The 18,614-nt window shown below is 46.0% G+C and overlaps 3 protein-coding genes across 3 annotated transcripts; 1 reads left to right on the forward strand and 2 right to left on the reverse strand.

Moving 5' to 3' along the window:
* Window positions 1–4,271: 4,271 nt before the first annotated feature.
* PIF1 (PIF1 5'-to-3' DNA helicase) lies at window positions 4,272–10,687 on the reverse strand. The gene is made up of 12 exons (XM_068407121.1): window positions 10,205–10,687; window positions 10,024–10,129; window positions 9,821–9,946; window positions 9,575–9,728; window positions 8,901–9,015; window positions 8,721–8,827; window positions 8,171–8,310; window positions 7,378–7,484; window positions 6,493–6,580; window positions 5,828–5,973; window positions 4,659–4,850; window positions 4,272–4,328 (listed from the first exon to the last, which is right to left on the reverse strand). Exons 1-12 carry the CDS (start codon window positions 10,685–10,687, stop codon window positions 4,272–4,274), a joined length of 1,821 nt encoding a protein of 606 aa, XP_068263222.1.
* Window positions 10,688–10,884: 197 nt separating this feature from the next.
* Window positions 10,885–13,823, forward strand: CFAP144 (cilia and flagella associated protein 144). The gene is made up of 4 exons (XM_068406017.1): window positions 10,885–11,036; window positions 11,409–11,468; window positions 12,359–12,462; window positions 13,524–13,823. Exons 1-4 carry the CDS (start codon window positions 10,904–10,906, stop codon window positions 13,620–13,622), a joined length of 396 nt encoding a protein of 131 aa, XP_068262118.1. The 5' UTR covers window positions 10,885–10,903; the 3' UTR covers window positions 13,623–13,823.
* A 227-nt stretch (window positions 13,824–14,050) lies between these two features.
* Window positions 14,051–18,565, reverse strand: EBNA1BP2 (EBNA1 binding protein 2). The gene is made up of 9 exons (XM_068406015.1): window positions 18,476–18,565; window positions 18,265–18,348; window positions 17,895–18,052; window positions 17,186–17,309; window positions 15,787–15,876; window positions 15,488–15,563; window positions 15,126–15,216; window positions 14,653–14,815; window positions 14,051–14,325 (listed from the first exon to the last, which is right to left on the reverse strand). Exons 1-9 carry the CDS (start codon window positions 18,545–18,547, stop codon window positions 14,275–14,277), a joined length of 909 nt encoding a protein of 302 aa, XP_068262116.1. The 5' UTR covers window positions 18,548–18,565; the 3' UTR covers window positions 14,051–14,274.
* Window positions 18,566–18,614: the final 49 nt, after the last annotated feature.

Here is an 18,614-nt window from a genome sequence, read left to right on the forward strand (position 1 = left end):
TACAACAGATTTAAAAAAAAAAAAAAAAAATCAGATACTACAGTATTCAATAATTATAAGTGAAGTTTATTCTTAGACTTGTTATCAACTTATTTTGCTTGTATAATCAGATTTCATAAATTATACACTAGTCAGTAGCTTAGCTAAAAAATTCTATCCAACATCCTTATAATCTGTAATAGAAACAAGCATAAAATAATCATACAGGACATAGAGAGATAAAGATTTTACACATCTAAACGCAATCTCTAGTAATTCAGGTTTTTCCTTGTGCTAATACTAGAACTCCTTAGATTTAGCAGCAGAAGACAATTGCATGTCATGGAGTAGTATAGTACAAAATGAGAAACAATATCTGTGAGAAAAACAACATTATTAGCATTCATAGCATAGCCTATAACATATCACATTTCCATTACTTAAGAGTAGAATTTGTTTGATCTATTCAGAGCAATTCTGGATAGGAAGATCTAATTCATGGACACAATCTTAATATAGCATCTGAGACCAACAGGAGTATTGCTGCCTTTCCTGCTCACCACAGGACTTCTGGGTACAGACTGTAAGGACACATTCATGTTTAATTATTATGAAAATGTCACATAAAGAATGAGAAGGGAGTTAAATCACTGTACAAAGATTTAAACTGGAAGCTGGTAAGGTTTAATAACACTCTGCATGTGAATTATGCTTCCAATAACACATAGATGTATTATGATTTAGCTGGTATAAAGCAGTTTCTACTGCTTAATGTATTTGAAAAGACAATGGCTGTACTTTGTGGTAACAGAAATACCAATTATGAATCAAACTCGTAGCTTAATTCACTTAATTATAACTGCAGTTAAGGCAAAAGCCATGCTTAAATACTTTTCAGTTCGTGAAAGCGGAGAGACAATATTCGTTTCCTCATATTTATTGGAGTACAGTAAAGAAACCCCAGCCATTTGCTGCAGTGCCACGCAATTTCTTGGCCTGCCTCTTCATTTTAGCCGGACTCCAGTCGGCCACGTCTGACCTCTGCCTCCTGCCCTCTGCCACACATGAAATGGCGGTTCCTCCGCCACTGCCACTCACCTTTTTACCTACCACAGTGCCTCCAGCCTTACCTCTGTATCCTGGGACATCCAGACATGCAAGTCTTATGAGCATCTACAGGAGAGGGCAGAGGACATCGTTTTGAAGGACACCAATGCACTGGGTACTTGGTGTGTCAGGTGCCGTGTGCAGGTGTTGGCGGGAAACTCCGTGAGGGGAGGGCAGGGCTGCCCCACGCCTGACACAGCTGGTTCCAGCCAGTTCCACAGCAGACCCCCACTGGGCACAGCTGAGCCTGTCACCAGGCTGCTGGCACCTCTGTGGTAACAGATTTAAGAAGGGAAAAAACACTGCACAGCTGTGAGGAGTGAGGGAAAAAGCATGAGAAATGAGCCCTGTGAGCACACCAGGTCAGAGAGGGAGGAGCAGCTCAGGGTGCCCCAAGCAGAGACATCCCCTGCAGAAAACCACGGTGGAGCAGATATTTTCCTGAAGGACTGTAGCTTGTGGAGAGGATCCCCACCGGGGCAGGGGAAAAGCATGAGCTCTAGGTTGCGTAAACTGAGAATAGCACATTTTCTTGCTCTGTCACAAGCCACGTGAAGTGTCCTTGAAAAAATCCAACCTGTCAAGACCACCTTGCCTCAGCAGGTGAAAGCAACAGCACCACCAGACATTTTGAAAAAGCCTTCTGGTGGCCTCATGTAAAAAGTTGCTTACTCTTCAGATTTTTCTTCATTTTACTTGCTAATGAAGAGAGGATAAGCAGCTCTGTCCTTCCACTATAGTCACTACAATAAAAAAAAAAATAATTTAAAATAAGAGGCTCTGTGTTGGTGGACTGAGTTCTAACTAATTAGTCTAACAGACTAATTAATATCCCTCTGAAAGCAAAATTAACATTTTAAGGAGTATCTGGAAGAATGGGTTTTGATTGTATTATATATGAGGTAAAAAAAAAATCTTATATGTAAACATTATTCTGTTAAAAAGGCTTTATCAGAATCGTGACTGCAGGAGAGCCATGACAGAGCCTGGAGCTCAGGTTTGTCTTGACTACTTCTTTAAGGATTTAAATAGCAATCTTCAGCCTCAGCCCCCATCCCTACATCTGCTTTAGCTGGAAGTGAGCAAGAACATGCAGAATTTACACAGATGGACCCCTTTTGGCTTCAGGACAGCTGCCAAGCCTTCAAACACCACTGCTCTTCTGTTCCCACTGCTCCACCTCTGAGAAGGCAACCATGATATTTCCTGTACATTTAATACTAACATGAAATATCTATTACCCTGTCCAGCTTTAAGTTGTTTAGTGTTTTATCCCAAACCTCAAATTGGCACAAAAAGTCTCCCATACAACTGGAAAGATTTCAGTCCCTAAACCCATGAAATCTGAAGCAAGTAACTTCACAAGATCACACAATTAAGAGTTTATTTGCATTGTACACAGTCAACCTTCTTACACTCTAAATTACCTTGTTGTTACAGTGGTATAGGAACTTTTTAAGAGATGTTAAAGGATTTGAACCTGCATTATCTCATTCTTCTTATGCAATCTGTCAATAAATCAATGTATTGTGTATGACTGGAAGTGCCTGGCATAGTCTTCTTAACTGTCTACACCAACACTAAAACTCATTTTAACATTCCTAAGCATTTCAGGCCCCACATCTTGACCTCTGATGTAACACAAACCCCTCATAACACAGCATCCCATCTTTAAAAACCCACAAGAGTGCAAACTGGCCCGAGCACAGCCCACTGGTCAAGCATACAGGCTTTTAGGTTATCTGTTGGGCTTCCCTGCCTGCACAGACAGTTCTGTCCCTGATGATTAGTGCACCCACAGCCTCTGACCAACTGCACAAGGGGCACGAGAGGAAGGTGGACACAATGCCAACAGATAGCCAGGAAAAAAAACAAACCCCACTTAAAAAAATACATTTTGAAATCCTACCAAAAGTCTGCTTTCTGTTATGTTAACCACTGGCTAGTCACATCCTTCCCCGGCTTTAAGGAGAAGAGCCACCAAGTGTCCTTCAACCCACTCAAACTGCAGAGGCTTTATTACAGAGACACTACCCTGCAAGAGACAAATTCCAGCTGGATGTTGATATTTCACATTATTCCCACATGTTAAATACTTAAAAATAGACAAGTTACTTAAGCTTTAAGTGATGTGCTAAAATACAAAGACCAAAGCTTCTCCTTTATTAAGACTTCAAAAAGACAGCATATTAGTTCTGCTCACCCCTGCTTTTGCTGAAACAGGTGAAGTTACATGTCACTTCACATGTCCTTGGCCATTATTCCCTATGCACATTCAACTTCCACCTCATTAGTCAGACATGTTGTTTCCAGCAGAACATCCCTCCCATTTAAGCAAGCCTCATGTTTGAATAAGAGAGGATCCCACCAGCACCCATCTCCTCTCACTCCCTTCTTGCTAATGGGGTAAGGGATCTTCATGATTCTTGTAGTTCCATGATTACGGATATAAGATGTAGGACTTGTTCCTATTTTTAGCAGCTCCAGCTCATTTCAGAAGGTTAAAATAAATAAAATCACATCTTACTGTATGCAACAGACTAATAAAAAGGCTACATATCAGCATAACAGGCAGTGTATAACTCTTAGTTCTGTTTGTGGATGAAGTTATGCAAAGCCTCCTGGTGTTAAACATCTGGAAGGCAAGAACACCCCAGCGTGCTGTAAAGTGACAGCCCAGCTCCTGGCAGCTCATTGCTTGCATAGGAATCAAGTGTGTATTCCAGGTACTTAGCACTGCTTTCCCTTGTGTCAGTAGCTCTTGTGAACCACTCCAATCCATCCAGGCAAAGAGGACACACACCTTCCACATCTCAGCCATGGTATACTTCAAGAAAAGCACACAAGTTTCAGTCTACGTATGTGGAGAATACAATGCAACCAGCCAGACAGGACAGAACAGTAGGAAGGTCCCGCAGGCATGTCCTTGTTCAGCCATTTTGTTTGCTAGAGTTGCACTTGTGACACAGAAGTACTCAAGACTGTAGGCCCAGAAAGAGGCTACAGAAGCCTTCCAAGTTTCAGACGTACAAGACGGGAAGACTTCTACACATCCAGAGTCAGTTGAATGAAGCAAACATTAAACAAAAAGTTCCTTTGGCTTCATCATTGACTTATGAAATATACTCAATAGCAAGGTTGCTGCAACTCAGTCTGTGCTGATGCCTTGGTGGCCAGAAGAGCACTCAGATGCATTTCCAGTTCTCCTTCTCATCAGTACCTGAATGGGTGTGTAGTGAATCCTGGCAGGGGAAAAACAAACCAAACCCAAACCACTCAAATATAAGATTCCCACTTCCCCTTCAGTCCTTACTGCTAGTGGAGGATCAAAGAAACTCAGCCCTCCCTTTCACCCACAGGGCCCAGGTCGTGTTACACCATCCAAACATTACAGCAGGCGTTTTGCCACCAAGAGCTGCCCCACCATATTCCCTCTCTGCAGTTTCATCTCTCCTGCCACTACAACTTTTAATTTGAATGATCTTGCTTAGGAAGAAAAAGCAGCATCTCAGCACACACATCTCATCCTGGTTGCACAAAGCAGTCTTTGCTAGCATGGGATTTTTCTTTACCTGGGTTAGTAGTTGATGATGTCTCAGCTGCCTATAGAATTGCAACACAGAAGGATCAGCTCTCACTACTTTTGGGTCAAAATCCAGAACACGGAGACCTGCAAGGCTACGAGCTCGGGAAAGGGCTACGTAAGCCTGCCCACTTTCAAAGACACGAGACAGGGAGATTTCCACATAATCTAAAGACATGCCCTATCAAAGACACAGAGAAGCTTGTTACAAAACAAACAAGAATACCGTGTTGTACCAACACTAACCTGTCCTGTCAGTCTGTCAAATGTACCATCCTCAGTGTACAGGCTTGATAAGAAAAAAGAGGAAGTCCCTTGTTTGACTATGTAACTGATTAAAAGATGGGGAAAAAAGAAAAGGGCAGTTTTGCACTGTCAGGAAATTGCTAGCAGACAGTAGGGTTCACTAACTCTGATGAGCCTCCTGTGAAACTCCATAAATCCCATATACCCAACACAGCAGGGAAAGAAATCCTGCTGTTTTTACTCCTAGTAATTAACTGGAGGAGCAGCCAGCCTCAAGCAGTCCTCAGGCAGACCATCTGAGACAGTTTGGGTTAGGACTGGCCAGCTCTGTCTGCACCAACAGATGTGCCAGGAGGCAGCAGAATTTACAACATGGAGTTGTTTAAACAGTGGCATGGAAACAAACTCACAGGTCTTTTACCGAGAGATGTATTTATCAAAGCATATGAAGTCTTCTGGAAAGGTAGGAACCATATTACTTGAACTGAAAAAACTCAACACACCTCTGAAGGGAAAGTCCAGCCCAAAGAGCACACCTGTGACTCCTGCACCTTCTTCAGGCACACTGCAAACCTTAGGGTCAACTAATGGTGATGGCTATCAGGGAAACACTACCCTGATCAGCCCACAGCAGTAAATAATGATACTTTATCCTCCAACACCAAGTATGCAGTTTGCATGACCCTTATGGAAACTCTAGGGTCAAAGATAGACTAGCAATATTGCTGTAGAGAAGCATCACAAACAGGAGAAGAGGTGCTGCCTTCTCTGCAACTAGACACACATACCCTAGAGCTCCCCCACAAGGGCCTTTCAGTTTTCTTTCCCATTTTACCAGCAATGCAAGCTCATTCAGAAAATAGGGCTTATGATGGTGTAAAAGTCTATAGGCAGCTGTGCAAGAACACTCACCTGACTCTTGTGAATGGAAATGGCCCATGCCAATTTTAAAGGCAACTGTTGACGACTCAGATGAACTCCTGATGGTCCTTTGAAGACCCATTTCTCCATTTTTATGACCTGTGTGACCCCGCAGAGAAATCTAACCTTGGGCAGCCCTGTAGGAATGGGAGCAGGAGAGAAAAATGGATGTAATGACCCTCAACAGCTAGGAAGCCAGCAGCCTAAGAACACTTCCTCCCCCACCCCCTTCTTCCCCAGGCCAGTCTTTCATGAATTTTAGGGCTCCATTGAAAAAAAGACTCACACCAAAAAAAACTAAACTCTCCCACAGTAAATAGGATGTCCTGAAATGACATTTGGGACCTACTAAGCAGGAGAATTAAAGTCAGATAATTTCTTAGTTGAGATGCAGAGAAAAATACACATTGCAGCTTGCAGAACATTATTATCTGAGAAAAGTGAGAAAAAACACACAAGAAAACAGCTGATGCAGTGCATGACATCACAGCTCCTAAGAACTCCAAGTCTCTCCTTGCAGAGAAGACCTCATTCCTGCTTTCCCTCAAATTATTCTTACCAGGCAGCAGACAAAATTAACAAGTCATCAGCAGTCAATGATAAATTGCTTTGTTTTCTTTCCCCTCCCTCAATAAGAGATCAAAAAGCTTACTTACCCTTCTGTTCACTTTCAAATCCTACAACAACTCCTCGCGCTCCATTCACCAGCCCTTGAGACACATCCAGATTCTTAGCTAGCATCACCTACAGAGAAAAAGAAAAATGCCTTAGTGCACTGGCTTTACAGTCGGTCCTGAAGCTCAGCTTCTAGCCAGGAAGCTTAAGCACAGCAGTCTCATGTGGCCACAGTCACATCACCCAATTGCAGGATACAGCACCATCTCCAATTTGATTGAAACTCTCACAGCCTTTCCTTCTCAGGATTCCCAGCTACGTTATTCTGCAGCACTAAACACTTCAGCTGCTTCTGTCCATAGCTGTGAGCTCAGATCCAGGGAGCAGATTCCCCTTCCCCAAACGCCAACAAGCCTAGACATACATAGATTCTGGGAACACCCAAGGAACAGCTTCCCAAGGAAAACAGTGCTGCTGCTAAGCACAATCGTGCATCCATTCCACTCTGACAGCCCTAGTTCACAGCAAGGAGTCCAGTCCTGCAAATCTGGCAATCTGTGCCGTACTCTTACAGGTCAGGAAGGCTGCTGTACCTGGAGCTGAGACTGCAGAGAAGGACTGCCTGTGGTCTCTGCTACCTGGAAGCTTCTAAACCTGATTGGAAGTGTGTGTCAAAGTCATAGTGGTCACCACTGTCCACAAGGCATGGACCTGCACTCAAATCTAATCAGCTCTCTGTCTGGATAAGTTTCCAAGCAGAAAGGACACTAAGATTAGGCTAGAGTCTTCTGTTGGCCTGGCATAGCTGTTCTATACAGAATCTGCATTCTATATATTAATTTACTCTATACATTTTTCTGCTGTTTCTTTTTTTTTAATGCCATTTGATCAGCTGGTCTTTCACAAATGCATGCACGCACACTCACCTGAGCTCCAAGCTTTAGCTCAACTCTACCACCCACAGGACACTGAGCATCAATTAACCTCACTAGCATTGGGTCACTGTCCAAAGCCTCAAAAGTGTGCACTTCTCCTATTAAGGAAAGAAAGATGTGACAAATGGCAAACATTGAACATATTCCACACAGCATTGCAGGAGACTCAGCATTTATTTCTAACAGCAATTCCTCTTTTAGTATCCATTCTGCTCTGCTGGTAGGACATCTTCTCACAAACCTTGTCACATCTAACAGCAGAAAATTCACTGTTGCCTTTCTTCCCAACATACGTCCCGGAGCATTAGATGGCTCAGGAATCAAAGCCCAGCAGTGAACAGGCACTGAGCAGTCACCATTCTGAGCATATGACCAGTCTGACTTGCTGTCAACACCAGATCTCCAAAGAGGACTAAGGAAAAATCCTAGGGCCAGACAGGGAGGCAGAAATGAAATAGCCCTTAATTCAAGTTGTGGCTGGATAGTGCACAGCCTTTCTGAGATGCTATAGAAAGAAGCAGCAGGGGTGTAGAGGCAATAGTGACCCACCCTACCCCACAGCAAGCAAAAAACTTGTGATCTATTTACACAACAGAAAGTAACAGTGTGGATTTTTAAACAAAAAGTTGTGAAGTTTTTCCCCAGGCAGCTCAGCTCCAACATGCACAGCTTGGACTGGTGCTGTTGCACATGACAGAACACCAGCTCCTCCTGACACCAGCATCCCCATTGCATCCCCTCAAAGCTCAGCCTCAAATCCAGCAGCTCCCTCCAAGGAGTTCACCTGATAGCTGTTGCAAGCGTCTCTCATTAGTTATTTCTACATCATCTTTATGGGTGCAGAGCCGCGTAGCCAGGATGCCATCACACTCAGACCTGTTAGTAGCAGTCTGCATCAGCAGTCTGGTAACCTCCTCTGTGCACCTGGTAACCAGGAAAAGGGGATTATTATTTAAAGTGATCAGGAACAGGCCTTGAGCAGCAGTAACCTCCACACAGCTGGATCAGGCTGTGCAAGCCCCAGGCCTCTAGAGAGAAGGGCAGAGAAAGATAACTACTCAAAGATGGAGAGCAGTGCAAGTGTCTGCCTCAGCCACTGCGAGCTCGGGATCCATTGAATTCCTTAGCAGAAATTGCAAAGAGTGACCCTAGAAAGGGTCCTTGCTTACCAGAGGAGCATATATAAAACCTGCTTACATTAACTAAAGTATTTATAGCTATTGCCCCCACCCACACATTCCTGATAGAGCACAGGGAAGAAGTGACAAACTGCTCTTTCCTCTGCTCCATCAGTAGGCAGCAGGGATTACAAAGACAGCAGAGTTTCTCCTCACCTGCCTAAACGGACTGCACTCAGGAGTGAGACAAAGGTCTTGTCGGTCTGCCTCCGCACTTCAGTGAGCTCCATGTTGATGTGGATGCATTTCCTCCAGCTTTTTGCCTGGAAAATCATTCTCTTGTTAAGAAAGAGGCAGACTTGAAGTACGAGAATCAGTTTAGGGACAGTTTTGTACCTGGAAGCAAAACTTGGTTTCTTCATTACCCTTGCAGACTGGGGGTAGTTGCAAGAAGTCCCCACAGATGATTAGTTGAATTCCTCCAAAAGGCTCATCCCGTTTTCTGACTGCCCTGAAAAGGAAGGAGGAAAAGAGATGAGAATCTTTGACTACCCTACAGGACCTGGACGTAGTCAGGTCTCAGAAGGTACTTCTTAGTCTGTCAGTATGTTCAAACATACAACACCCGCAGTAAAAGATGATTATCCTCATCTGCATCAAAAGATCTCAAATAATTAAACAATACTATTACAATGCATTCATTTTTCTTTGCCTACCCACCCCAGATGTCATTATGAGCCTTAGTAGCTGTTATACTATAGCTGCTTCTCTTTGCAAGAGAGAACTGCTGGGCACAGCACAGACAGCTGTATTCTGGACTGAGCTCTATAGACAACACTTGGCTTTGGAGATAGAAACAGCAACCAGAACAGCCACAGCTAGGGAACAGGGACATGATCAAAACCTATCTCAAGGTAAAGGTCTGCCCAGATGCTGACTGCGATTGCAGGTTTCCTTCCAGTCCTGTGCCAGTGGTTGCCGTATATCCATTCATACTGCCAGAGCAAGGAGCAACCTGGAAATTTATGGAAACTCATTTCTGTTAGTTGTTTGACCTGACAATCACTCACCTTGCCACTGCCTCCAGCCTGTCAAAGAACTTGCCGTCCACCATTGAGATCTCATCGATAATTAAGTGCTGGCAGGCCAGCCAGTGCTGGCGCACCCCAGACCTCTCTGCCAGCTGAATACACTGTTCCAGCGGTGCCTTCCCAGAGCCGATCCCTGGCAGAGGAGAAGCAAGCACAGCTTTGGGAAACTCCTGACTCCTTAGGGAGGGAGAGCTCCCAACCCCTTGCTATCAGGCAGACTGTTACCTGCAAAGGTATGGAGAGTAGTGCCACCGATGTGGCAAGCTGCCACTCCCGTGCTGGCTGTGGCATAGGTGCTCTTTGGAGGGAGGGAGCCCACGATCTTCTTCAGCAGGAACGACTTCCCGGTCCCTTGGGGGAGGGAGAAGCAGCATGTTAGCGGCCAGGCCAGGGGATTTCAGCCGGTGACAGCTGCCCCGGTCCCTCACCCGCACAGCCGGTGAAGAAGACGCTCTTGCCGCTCCGCACGGCGCCCAGCACCGCCTCCTGCTCCGCCGAGAGCCTCGCCGGGGGCCGCCTCTCCGCGCGGGGCACCTGTGGGACGGGTGGTGGGGTGCCGTGAGGGCAGGGCCAGTAACCGAGACCGCCCCCCATCGCCCCGGGACTGACCTCCGCCGGGCGCTCCCCCCGTGCCTCGCCGCCGCGGAGGCGGCCGGGGGCGCGCAGCAGGTCGCGCTCCTGCAGCGGGCTGATGACGGCGAAGGCCGGCGGCGGCCTGTCCAGCAGGCGGGGGCCTCGCGGCGCGCCCCGCGGCCCAGCGGCGACCTTGAGCTGCAGGAGGCGGAGGAAGCGGCGTAGCGCGTCCGGGGGGCAGTCAGAGAGCAAGACCTGGGCGCCGCCCGGCCCCACCCGCACCGCCGCCCGCCCGTCGCCCGCGAACCGCGTGAAGAGCCTCACGGCGTCACCGGTCAGCGCGAAGCTCAGCGCCGCCGCCGCCCCACTGCTGCCGCCAACCACCCGCAGCACCGGCTGCCGCAGCTCGTTGCGGCCCAGCAGCACCAGCGCGCCCCGCATCACGCGGCGCCGCGGGGCCTGTGCCCCCGGCAGCGGCTGCTCCACCGCTACCGTGCAGCGCAGCTCCGCATCCTCCATCCTACCGCCGCCACCGCGGCACCACCGGCCGTTCAAACCCGCCGCGTGCAGCCGCCGCCAATCACCGCCAGGGGCTTTAAGTCGGCTGCCAATAGGAGGCCAGAAGGAAATCGGTCCGAGGAGGGGGCGGAGCACCAGCCGGGCCAATCAGCAGCCTTGTCAGGGACCACGTGAGAGGTTGCCAACCTACGGGACGCCGCGTGGGCCGGCGGGGCCATGGCCGCCCGCAGCAGGGAGAAGGAGCGGCCGGACGCGGTGCAGCAGAACCGGCTCCTGTGCGAGCGGGTGCGGAAGGAGCTGCAGTGCCAGAGGCTGCACACGCAGTACAGCGTGAACCCGCTCCACCGCGGTGAGCGGCCCCGCCGTCACGGAGAACTGGCGTGAACTGCCGAGGGCAAGACAAGCACTGCACCGAGGCGCGGGGCGGAGGGGAGGCTGGCGGGGCCTGCTGGGAACTCTGCTGTGCTTTGTGCGGGCAGCAGCCAGTAGAAGGACCTTTAGCATGCCTGACACCCTTCCCTTTCTAGGAGCTTGCTATTAGTCAGCACTCTTAACTCGTTTTGTTCTGTTCACATGCTGTTCTTCCGTTACAACTGCAGTGAAGTGGCTGGGCCCAGACAGGGGGATAACGAAAGAGAACGTTTGCAATGATGGATCTCTGATACCTGGCTGGGATGCTAAATTCACATTGAAGTAATTCACCTGCATCATTTCTTTCCAGTTCACACCGTCACCAAGAAGCCTATGTCTTGGCATGATAATATAGAAGAGCCAGCAGATGGTAAGAAATCTCTGAACAGCTTGTGATAGTTACATAAGAAAATAACTAATAAAGAAGATTTTAAAATTCCAATTAGTCTAAAAGATGACATACGTGGAAACACCCCTGTGACAATATAAGAAAGTTAAACTCATTCATTATTTTTGTTAAATGTAAGGCAGGGTTTTTTCCACTTTAAGGCCCTTTCCTATTACTTTTCATCATCAGTACAAGCTTGCATTCATGCAATTATGCTTTTATTTTTGTTTTTAGTTATCAGACTATAAAATTCTGCTTGAGAATCTAAACCTCTTTCAGGGGAAAACAAAAAAATCTAGAAACATGTTTTATACATACATGTTGCCTCTCATGGCAGATTCTACCTAGCCACTGCATATGGTAAACTGCTGAAATGGCTTCTGAGTCTTGCTTTAGAGCACTAGTAATGGGAACCCTCATAGCAAGTGCTCCATTATTTCCAACAGGCCGATTTTGTCTGAAAACCTTAATGGTTGGTTAAGGTTGGCCTGCTCTAGTAATGGATTGGGGCGGGGGGGGAAAAAAAACAGGGAAAGACAGCGGGTCTCAGGCAACTGAGAAAGATGACAGCTACCATGGGGTGCTGGTTGATACTAGATGTGGTATAAGAAAAGTAAGATGCTGCAATACAGTAGACAGGGATGACAGAATTAACAGGACAGCAAATCTTGAAACTTCATCAGGATAAATTTGAGTAGAAATGTCACCCTGCATTCTCTTGCAAGATCATTTGCAGAAGCACAGAGGTTGCCTCCAACCTTGGCTTTCTTGCTATTGCTTGGACTGCGTTAGGATGTCCCATTCTAACATACAGGTGACTGTTTTTTAAACATACTTTCTTTCATTTGTATTTGTATCTCTTAAACCAACAGCCAAGTTTCTGAATCTTATTCACCACGCAGCACTGGAGCCAACAAAGAAATATTCTGAGCCACAAACTGAAAGCCAAGAAATTGGCTGGAACACAACACCTTTGGTGAGTAGGGTGCTTAAGGACTCAGCTCTTTGCAGGGTTCAGAGAGGTCCAGCCCACCACACTGAAAGATATTCGTGCAAGATAATCTGTGACAAACATGGAAAACAGGAATGACTAGGAATAAGCAGAGCTGTTCATGGACAACAAGTTTTTAAAATTTACACCTCAGAGGACTCTTCACACTGGCACAGGCTTGTGAACACAGAAACAGTAGACTTCCCCTGAGAAACTTGCATGCAAAATATCTAGTGACAGTCAATACCAAGCATATTGCCAAATGCCACACATGTAGTCACGGCTGTTTATTAAAGCATTCAGCCATGAGAAATGGCGTAGTGAGCAACGTGAAGTGACATACATTAAGTACTGTGAAAAGAAATGTGCTGCTATACATTATCTTTCAAACAATTTGCAAGCAGAACCATAAAATTAATAATCACCTAAGTAAACCTGAGGCAGAATACACCAGTGAGGATTCATTTGGGGAAGCGTGAATAAACAGGAGGAAAAGAAATCTTATTAACAAGCTGAGACATCAATCATATCTAATAAACGAGTAGTTGTGATGATGACTGACTTTGTAGATGAGTGTTTTGAGAAAGGCAAATGAGGGCTTGATTAATTTTGGCCTGTTACAAAGAAAACTAAGATGAATAAGAAAATAAGACAGTCTTCTGCAACTTCTCATATTACACTTCAGGTAAATTAGTTACTCATAGCAAGGCTAGAGACAAGACATCCCAGCAGTGCTTTACGCTGTTAGATACTGCTGGTAGGATTAGGCTGGCAGGGAAGAGGCAACTCAATTTGCATGTAACAAAGCAAGTTAAATTATTTATAGTCAGGACTCACGATGCCGTTTCATACACTAAGTTTTCCTTTTTCACCAGGTTCTATGTAATGAAGCAGCAAACAGTATATTTTCAAATAAGTGGTACCCTACTTGTTTGTCATGCGGGCATTTCTCAGCAGCGAAAACCAACGTGCATCACTTCTCAGGAGGGACTACTACTACTAACTCTAGTAAAAGCACACGACTATTCATCATTTTTCTTTCCCAGATTCACGTGGACCGTACTGATTGCAGGCTCTACTTCCCACGCCGGAGAACGGAGATCACTAAGTATGGCTACCACGTGGCACGGGGAGGAGCAGTCTGAGAACCTGCAGCAGTGGAGTGGCAAAGCCACACAACTTAGAAGCAGTTAATGGCATCTAATGTATTAGGCCCTGCTTGTTGTTAGGTGAGTCTGGTAGATTTCTAGCAAGAGAAGGTAACGAGAAAAAGGAAGATAGAACCTCAGTCTGTCCAGATTTGCAACCTGACAATAGTTACAGAAATAAACCTCTTTATAAGACTGCTGCATTTGTCTCAGTGCTGTTTCCAAACCCATCTATACAAATAGTCTGAAGAACACTAACATCTTGACAAGCTTCAGGCTTCTTATTTTGACATCAGCAACATGACCCAGAACTCAAGTTCACCAAGTACACGTCAACAGCTGTCAAAAAAGCTGTCAGAATGAAGGGAACAAAGGTCAGGCTTCAGCCACCATTCATAACACAACTCAACATGAATTAGACATAGTTCTATGCAAACCATTTAATGCGTTCACACACCAAAGGTTTAAGTAGAAAACAATCCTTCAACAAAACAGACGGTAATAAGTTAGCAAGCCACTAGTTTCCACTGCCTTTTTTTTCTTGCCACTTGGAAGCATCCAGCTTGCTTCACAGTTAGCTGCTTGATGACAGGAGAAACACATCTTGCAACACACACAGACAGGAGCCCCACTGGGGAGCACAGTCCTCTTAGCGTGCTCGGCTCTTCATTTTCTGCCTTGCTCTCTTTCCAGGTCTCTTCTGCAAAAAAAGGACGCATTCAGATCTTTATTTTCACATCCTTAATCTTTGTTCTCGCTCTATAACTTGGGGAGGATAACAAGGAGAGGCTATTTGTCAGTACTCCTGGAGAGGGAGGTTTTGGGACACAGGTAGCAACAAACAGTATTTGCTAACTCCCCTACTCATTTCCCTGCTCAGACACCAAACCACCATCCTCAAGTCTGTCTGCAATTATGCTCAGCTCCCAAAGACAGCCATTATCACTTCCAGACACTGCAGGCACCCATCAGACCAGGGCTAGTTTCCTAGCCAGCCAGCATCATTTGCATGCAACATTTTACTTACATTGAGAGCTTTTTTCCCTCCTTTTCCTGGGCCTTTGTTGTGAGCCACTTTTGACCGGAAGCTGGATACGTCATTAAAACTCTCCTTTGTGTTCCACTTCGAGCCCTTCTTCTTCCCACCAAAACCAAACTTCTGATTCTTGTATCGTCTTTTGGCATTTGGTCTGAAAAACAACCAAACAGCATCGTTCCCTATATTCCTTTCCTCAGGAAGCTCTCACATGTATCTGCTGATGGACCCCCATCAGCCATCATAAGCTGATGCCCCTTTATTGACGAGGCAGAAATAAGCACATTTCAGTCTCCATTCCATTCTGGCCACAGTTTTCCTCCTCTCTGGAGACAGAAAGCCACCTTCGAATTATTTTAACGAACATTAATCAGAACAGCTTTCTCGTTCCACAAAATGATCCCCTAAAAGACTGAAAAAAATCAGAGATTCTGCGTTGAAATATCTTTCTTTTCTGGTCTCACCCCTTCTTCATCCGTTGAGTTGCACTGCCTTTTTTATTCCCCTGAGACGACGTTTGCTCTTCATCTAGAAAATCCAGCTTGTCAGAGAGACCTGCAAGAGCAAAGACATAACAGTTGCTCAGCTACCACCACAGAAAATACAAATTTTCAGTCTAAGCAAGTAATAGCAACAAGTCACCCTCACTGAAGAACAGCTACTCAGGAGGATTGTCACTGCCACTGACATATGATTCTGCACCACAGCAGCCTTTCAAGCTCACTGCCCAGCGCTACAGGTTGACACCACACATCACACTGCCTTACACTGCTCACACATCACTATTCCCATTACACATTTGCTCTCTTAAGCAAGTTAACTTTACCTTTTTGATATTTCTTGACTGCATTCAACATATTTTTTTTCTCCTTTTGTCTCCTCTGCAGAATCTCAGTTTGCACCTGAGATTAGAAGCAGAACATTAGTGCTGTTCTTTGTAGTGTCCCACACTTTTTTTTTTTAAGCTATCCCGTTTTTTGCTCTGTCTTCTTCAAAGCAGCTAGACAGAAGACTAGACAGATTCCATATTATTTTAGCCAGTCTCCTGTAGTCTCCCTTTCTAAACTCCTCACTCAGGCTCTAGATTCTTGTCATAGATAGGTCCCTTTAGTAGCTCCTCCTCACCTTCTTGCCATATTTTCTCATTGCGCGGAGCTGTTTCGCTTTCTCAGACCTCTCCATTGCTTCCTGTTTACTCTTAAGCTTCTGTCGAATCTTATTAGGGGACAGAAAAAACAAAATTTATCAGTAACACAAAAGAAAATACAGGAATTTTATAATTGCTGTGCAGTCCTGAAATCAATAATTATGTGAACTATCAATGAGTGTAAAAAAGAAAACATCTCTGAATCAGATAATGCTTTATAAGGCACAACGTTCTTTCAACTCAAGGCTGGAACAGTTCTTACAGAAACTCCTGAACTGATCTGTAACCAAAATCTGGTGAAAAAGACAAAACTCACACAGAGTCAAGACAAAGCCTTATAATGGGCTCTAATGGAACCGCTACACAAGAGTATCTTGTCACATCTTGTCATTCTACTCAGGTGTATGTAGAAGACTTGATAGTTTCTTTCTTGTCATTATTAAAAGTAAAGCACTGAAGAAGAGTCAACAACCCTTCCATCCCATAGAAAACATCTTTTTTGTTCCCTCCTTGTTCACAAACATTTCTATAAGGATGTTGCATTACAAGGGATGACAAAGATTTCAACACAGATCTCCTGGATTCAGTCTGTGACTGCACTGGGAGATAAAAACTCTGTTCTTTAAAGCCAGCAAAATAAGGTAACAGTCATGTGCAGAACTGACTTAAGCCTCAGCACAAGCTAATTACTAATCTTCATCTTCTCTAGGAAGATTCTATCAGCCATCAAAACAGTGACCAAGTCATACATGAACCTCCGAATTAGACTCCAGCCCATGTTTAACTTAGACAATGTAGTCTTTTTTTCCAAAACTAAAACAAAAATTAGGGTTCCGTTTTGAACAAAGACCACAATCAAGAAGCAAATTCGTGAAATTCTTATTTCCCACACAAATCTGACTTACTACCCGTGACAGATTAATTCAATAACACACAGTTTAAAATCACAGAGAACCAAAACACACTAAGTATAAACAAAGGGTGATACTTCAACAGGGAAAAAGGATCACGGTAACATCACAGTTGACTGCAAGTTGTAGGACAATGAGCATAAACACAGTCAGCTTTACAACCAGTGTCACATATATGGGAGAAAGAGTCTCCATTTTTAGTATTAAATACATTTAGGACAGAATATAAATCATGCTTTTCTACTTTACGTTCTAACCTCTTATGGAAATCCCCACATTACACTGAAATACCTAAACAGGAAGAAATTTCCTGCCACAAACAAAATTTCAAACACACACACTGTCATGGGCATTTGTCAAAGAGATGAAGGTAAGTATTCACAAATCACACCTCAAAGTTAATCCCTAACACAGGCTAAAACCAACACATAACACAGGAAAGCAAGCCATCGTTCACTGCACATACCTTCTGCATCTGTTGGTCTGATTTGGCCATCTCTGCAAAGTAATCATCTGGCCTTCGAGTAGGAACTTGGAGCTTACGCAACCGGGGCAGGGCTTCCAGGACCGCTGTCTGAGCCTGACGGTAACTAGGGAGACCGCACAGCACCAGCTCTGTCACTGGGTATCAGGCATCCCATGGTGCTGACAGAAACTCTGCTCACATAAACTAGCTGATACTGGGATCTAACGAGCATTGATCTAGAATTGTATCAACATGCTGCGCCCTACAGCATGCAGTGCTACTAGAAGCAATTACATGCTGGTAACACTTATATCTTGCACATACACATTTATCTAGTTTCCAGTTACAGTTTTATATGTTGGATTATAAAAGGCAAGGCAACACAAGAGAACTGCAATAACACCAAAACAAATCCACAAAGAATAATCCATATCCTGTGTTAAAGCCGTAGTACTGCAACCAAGGAACTTTTAAAATAAACTTTTTAGCAAAGGATGGAAGTCTGCTGCAAGGAGGGAAATTCTTTCTAGTCACAAGACAAGTTAAATGTACTTGCATTAACTTGTAGTTATTTTGGAAAACATTTAGAGCGATCAAATGTAAAATATGTGGCCCAAGAGCGACAAGGTACCAGTGACAGCCAGTCCAGTCTCCAAGCACGCAGCAGTATGCTGAGACCCTACAAGAAATCTCTCTTTTTGACACTTACAAGCTCATCTCTCTCTGGAAATCATTCTCAGGGTCAACAGCATCTTTGCTAGAAGCAGTCTGTGAAACAGGGTCCACGACCTGGCCCGAAGTCACATCCAGCCGTTCCACCCAAGCTAGCTGCTGCCTGAATTCGGACAGGCACTGCTTCAGGCCGTCCTGCGAAAGAAGCACAGCTCTGCGCAACACCACACGGCACCAGCCCCCCGGCCTGGCCCGGCTCAACACCCAGGTCACACCACGGGCTGCCCCTCCAAGGCTCCTCCAAGGGACGCCCCAAGCCGGCACAGCAGTGCAGGAACCCCGCAGGCGCACGGGGACGCGGGCCCCGGCCCGAGGTTTCTGCCCTGCCCCAAGAAAGCCCCACTCACCACGTCGTTGAGCCGCTTCGGCCGCGCCTCCAGCACCACGTTGAGCCCCGGCTTCAGCGCGCCCCTGGAGAAGGCCTCCTGGAGCTGCGGGGACGCCACGCTCAGGCCGCGTCGCCGGCCAGGGCAGCGGGCGGCCCCGCCCCACGGCTGCCGGGGGAGGCCTCACCGCCGGGCCCGCGCCCCGGCCCCGCCACCGCGGCCACGGGCTCACCTCTGAGTCCGAGAGAGAGGAGTCCTCCGAGTCGGACTCCGAGGAGTCGGAGAGGGACCCTCGCCGCGCCATGCTGCCGCCGGTGCCGCCGCTTCCGGCCGCGTGCGCGCGCGCCGCCGCCACTTCCGGGGTTGCCGGG

This window comes from Nyctibius grandis, chromosome 8 (assembly GCF_013368605.1).
Source record: "Nyctibius grandis isolate bNycGra1 chromosome 8, bNycGra1.pri, whole genome shotgun sequence".
Classification (NCBI taxonomy): Eukaryota; Metazoa; Chordata; class Aves; order Nyctibiiformes; family Nyctibiidae; genus Nyctibius; species Nyctibius grandis.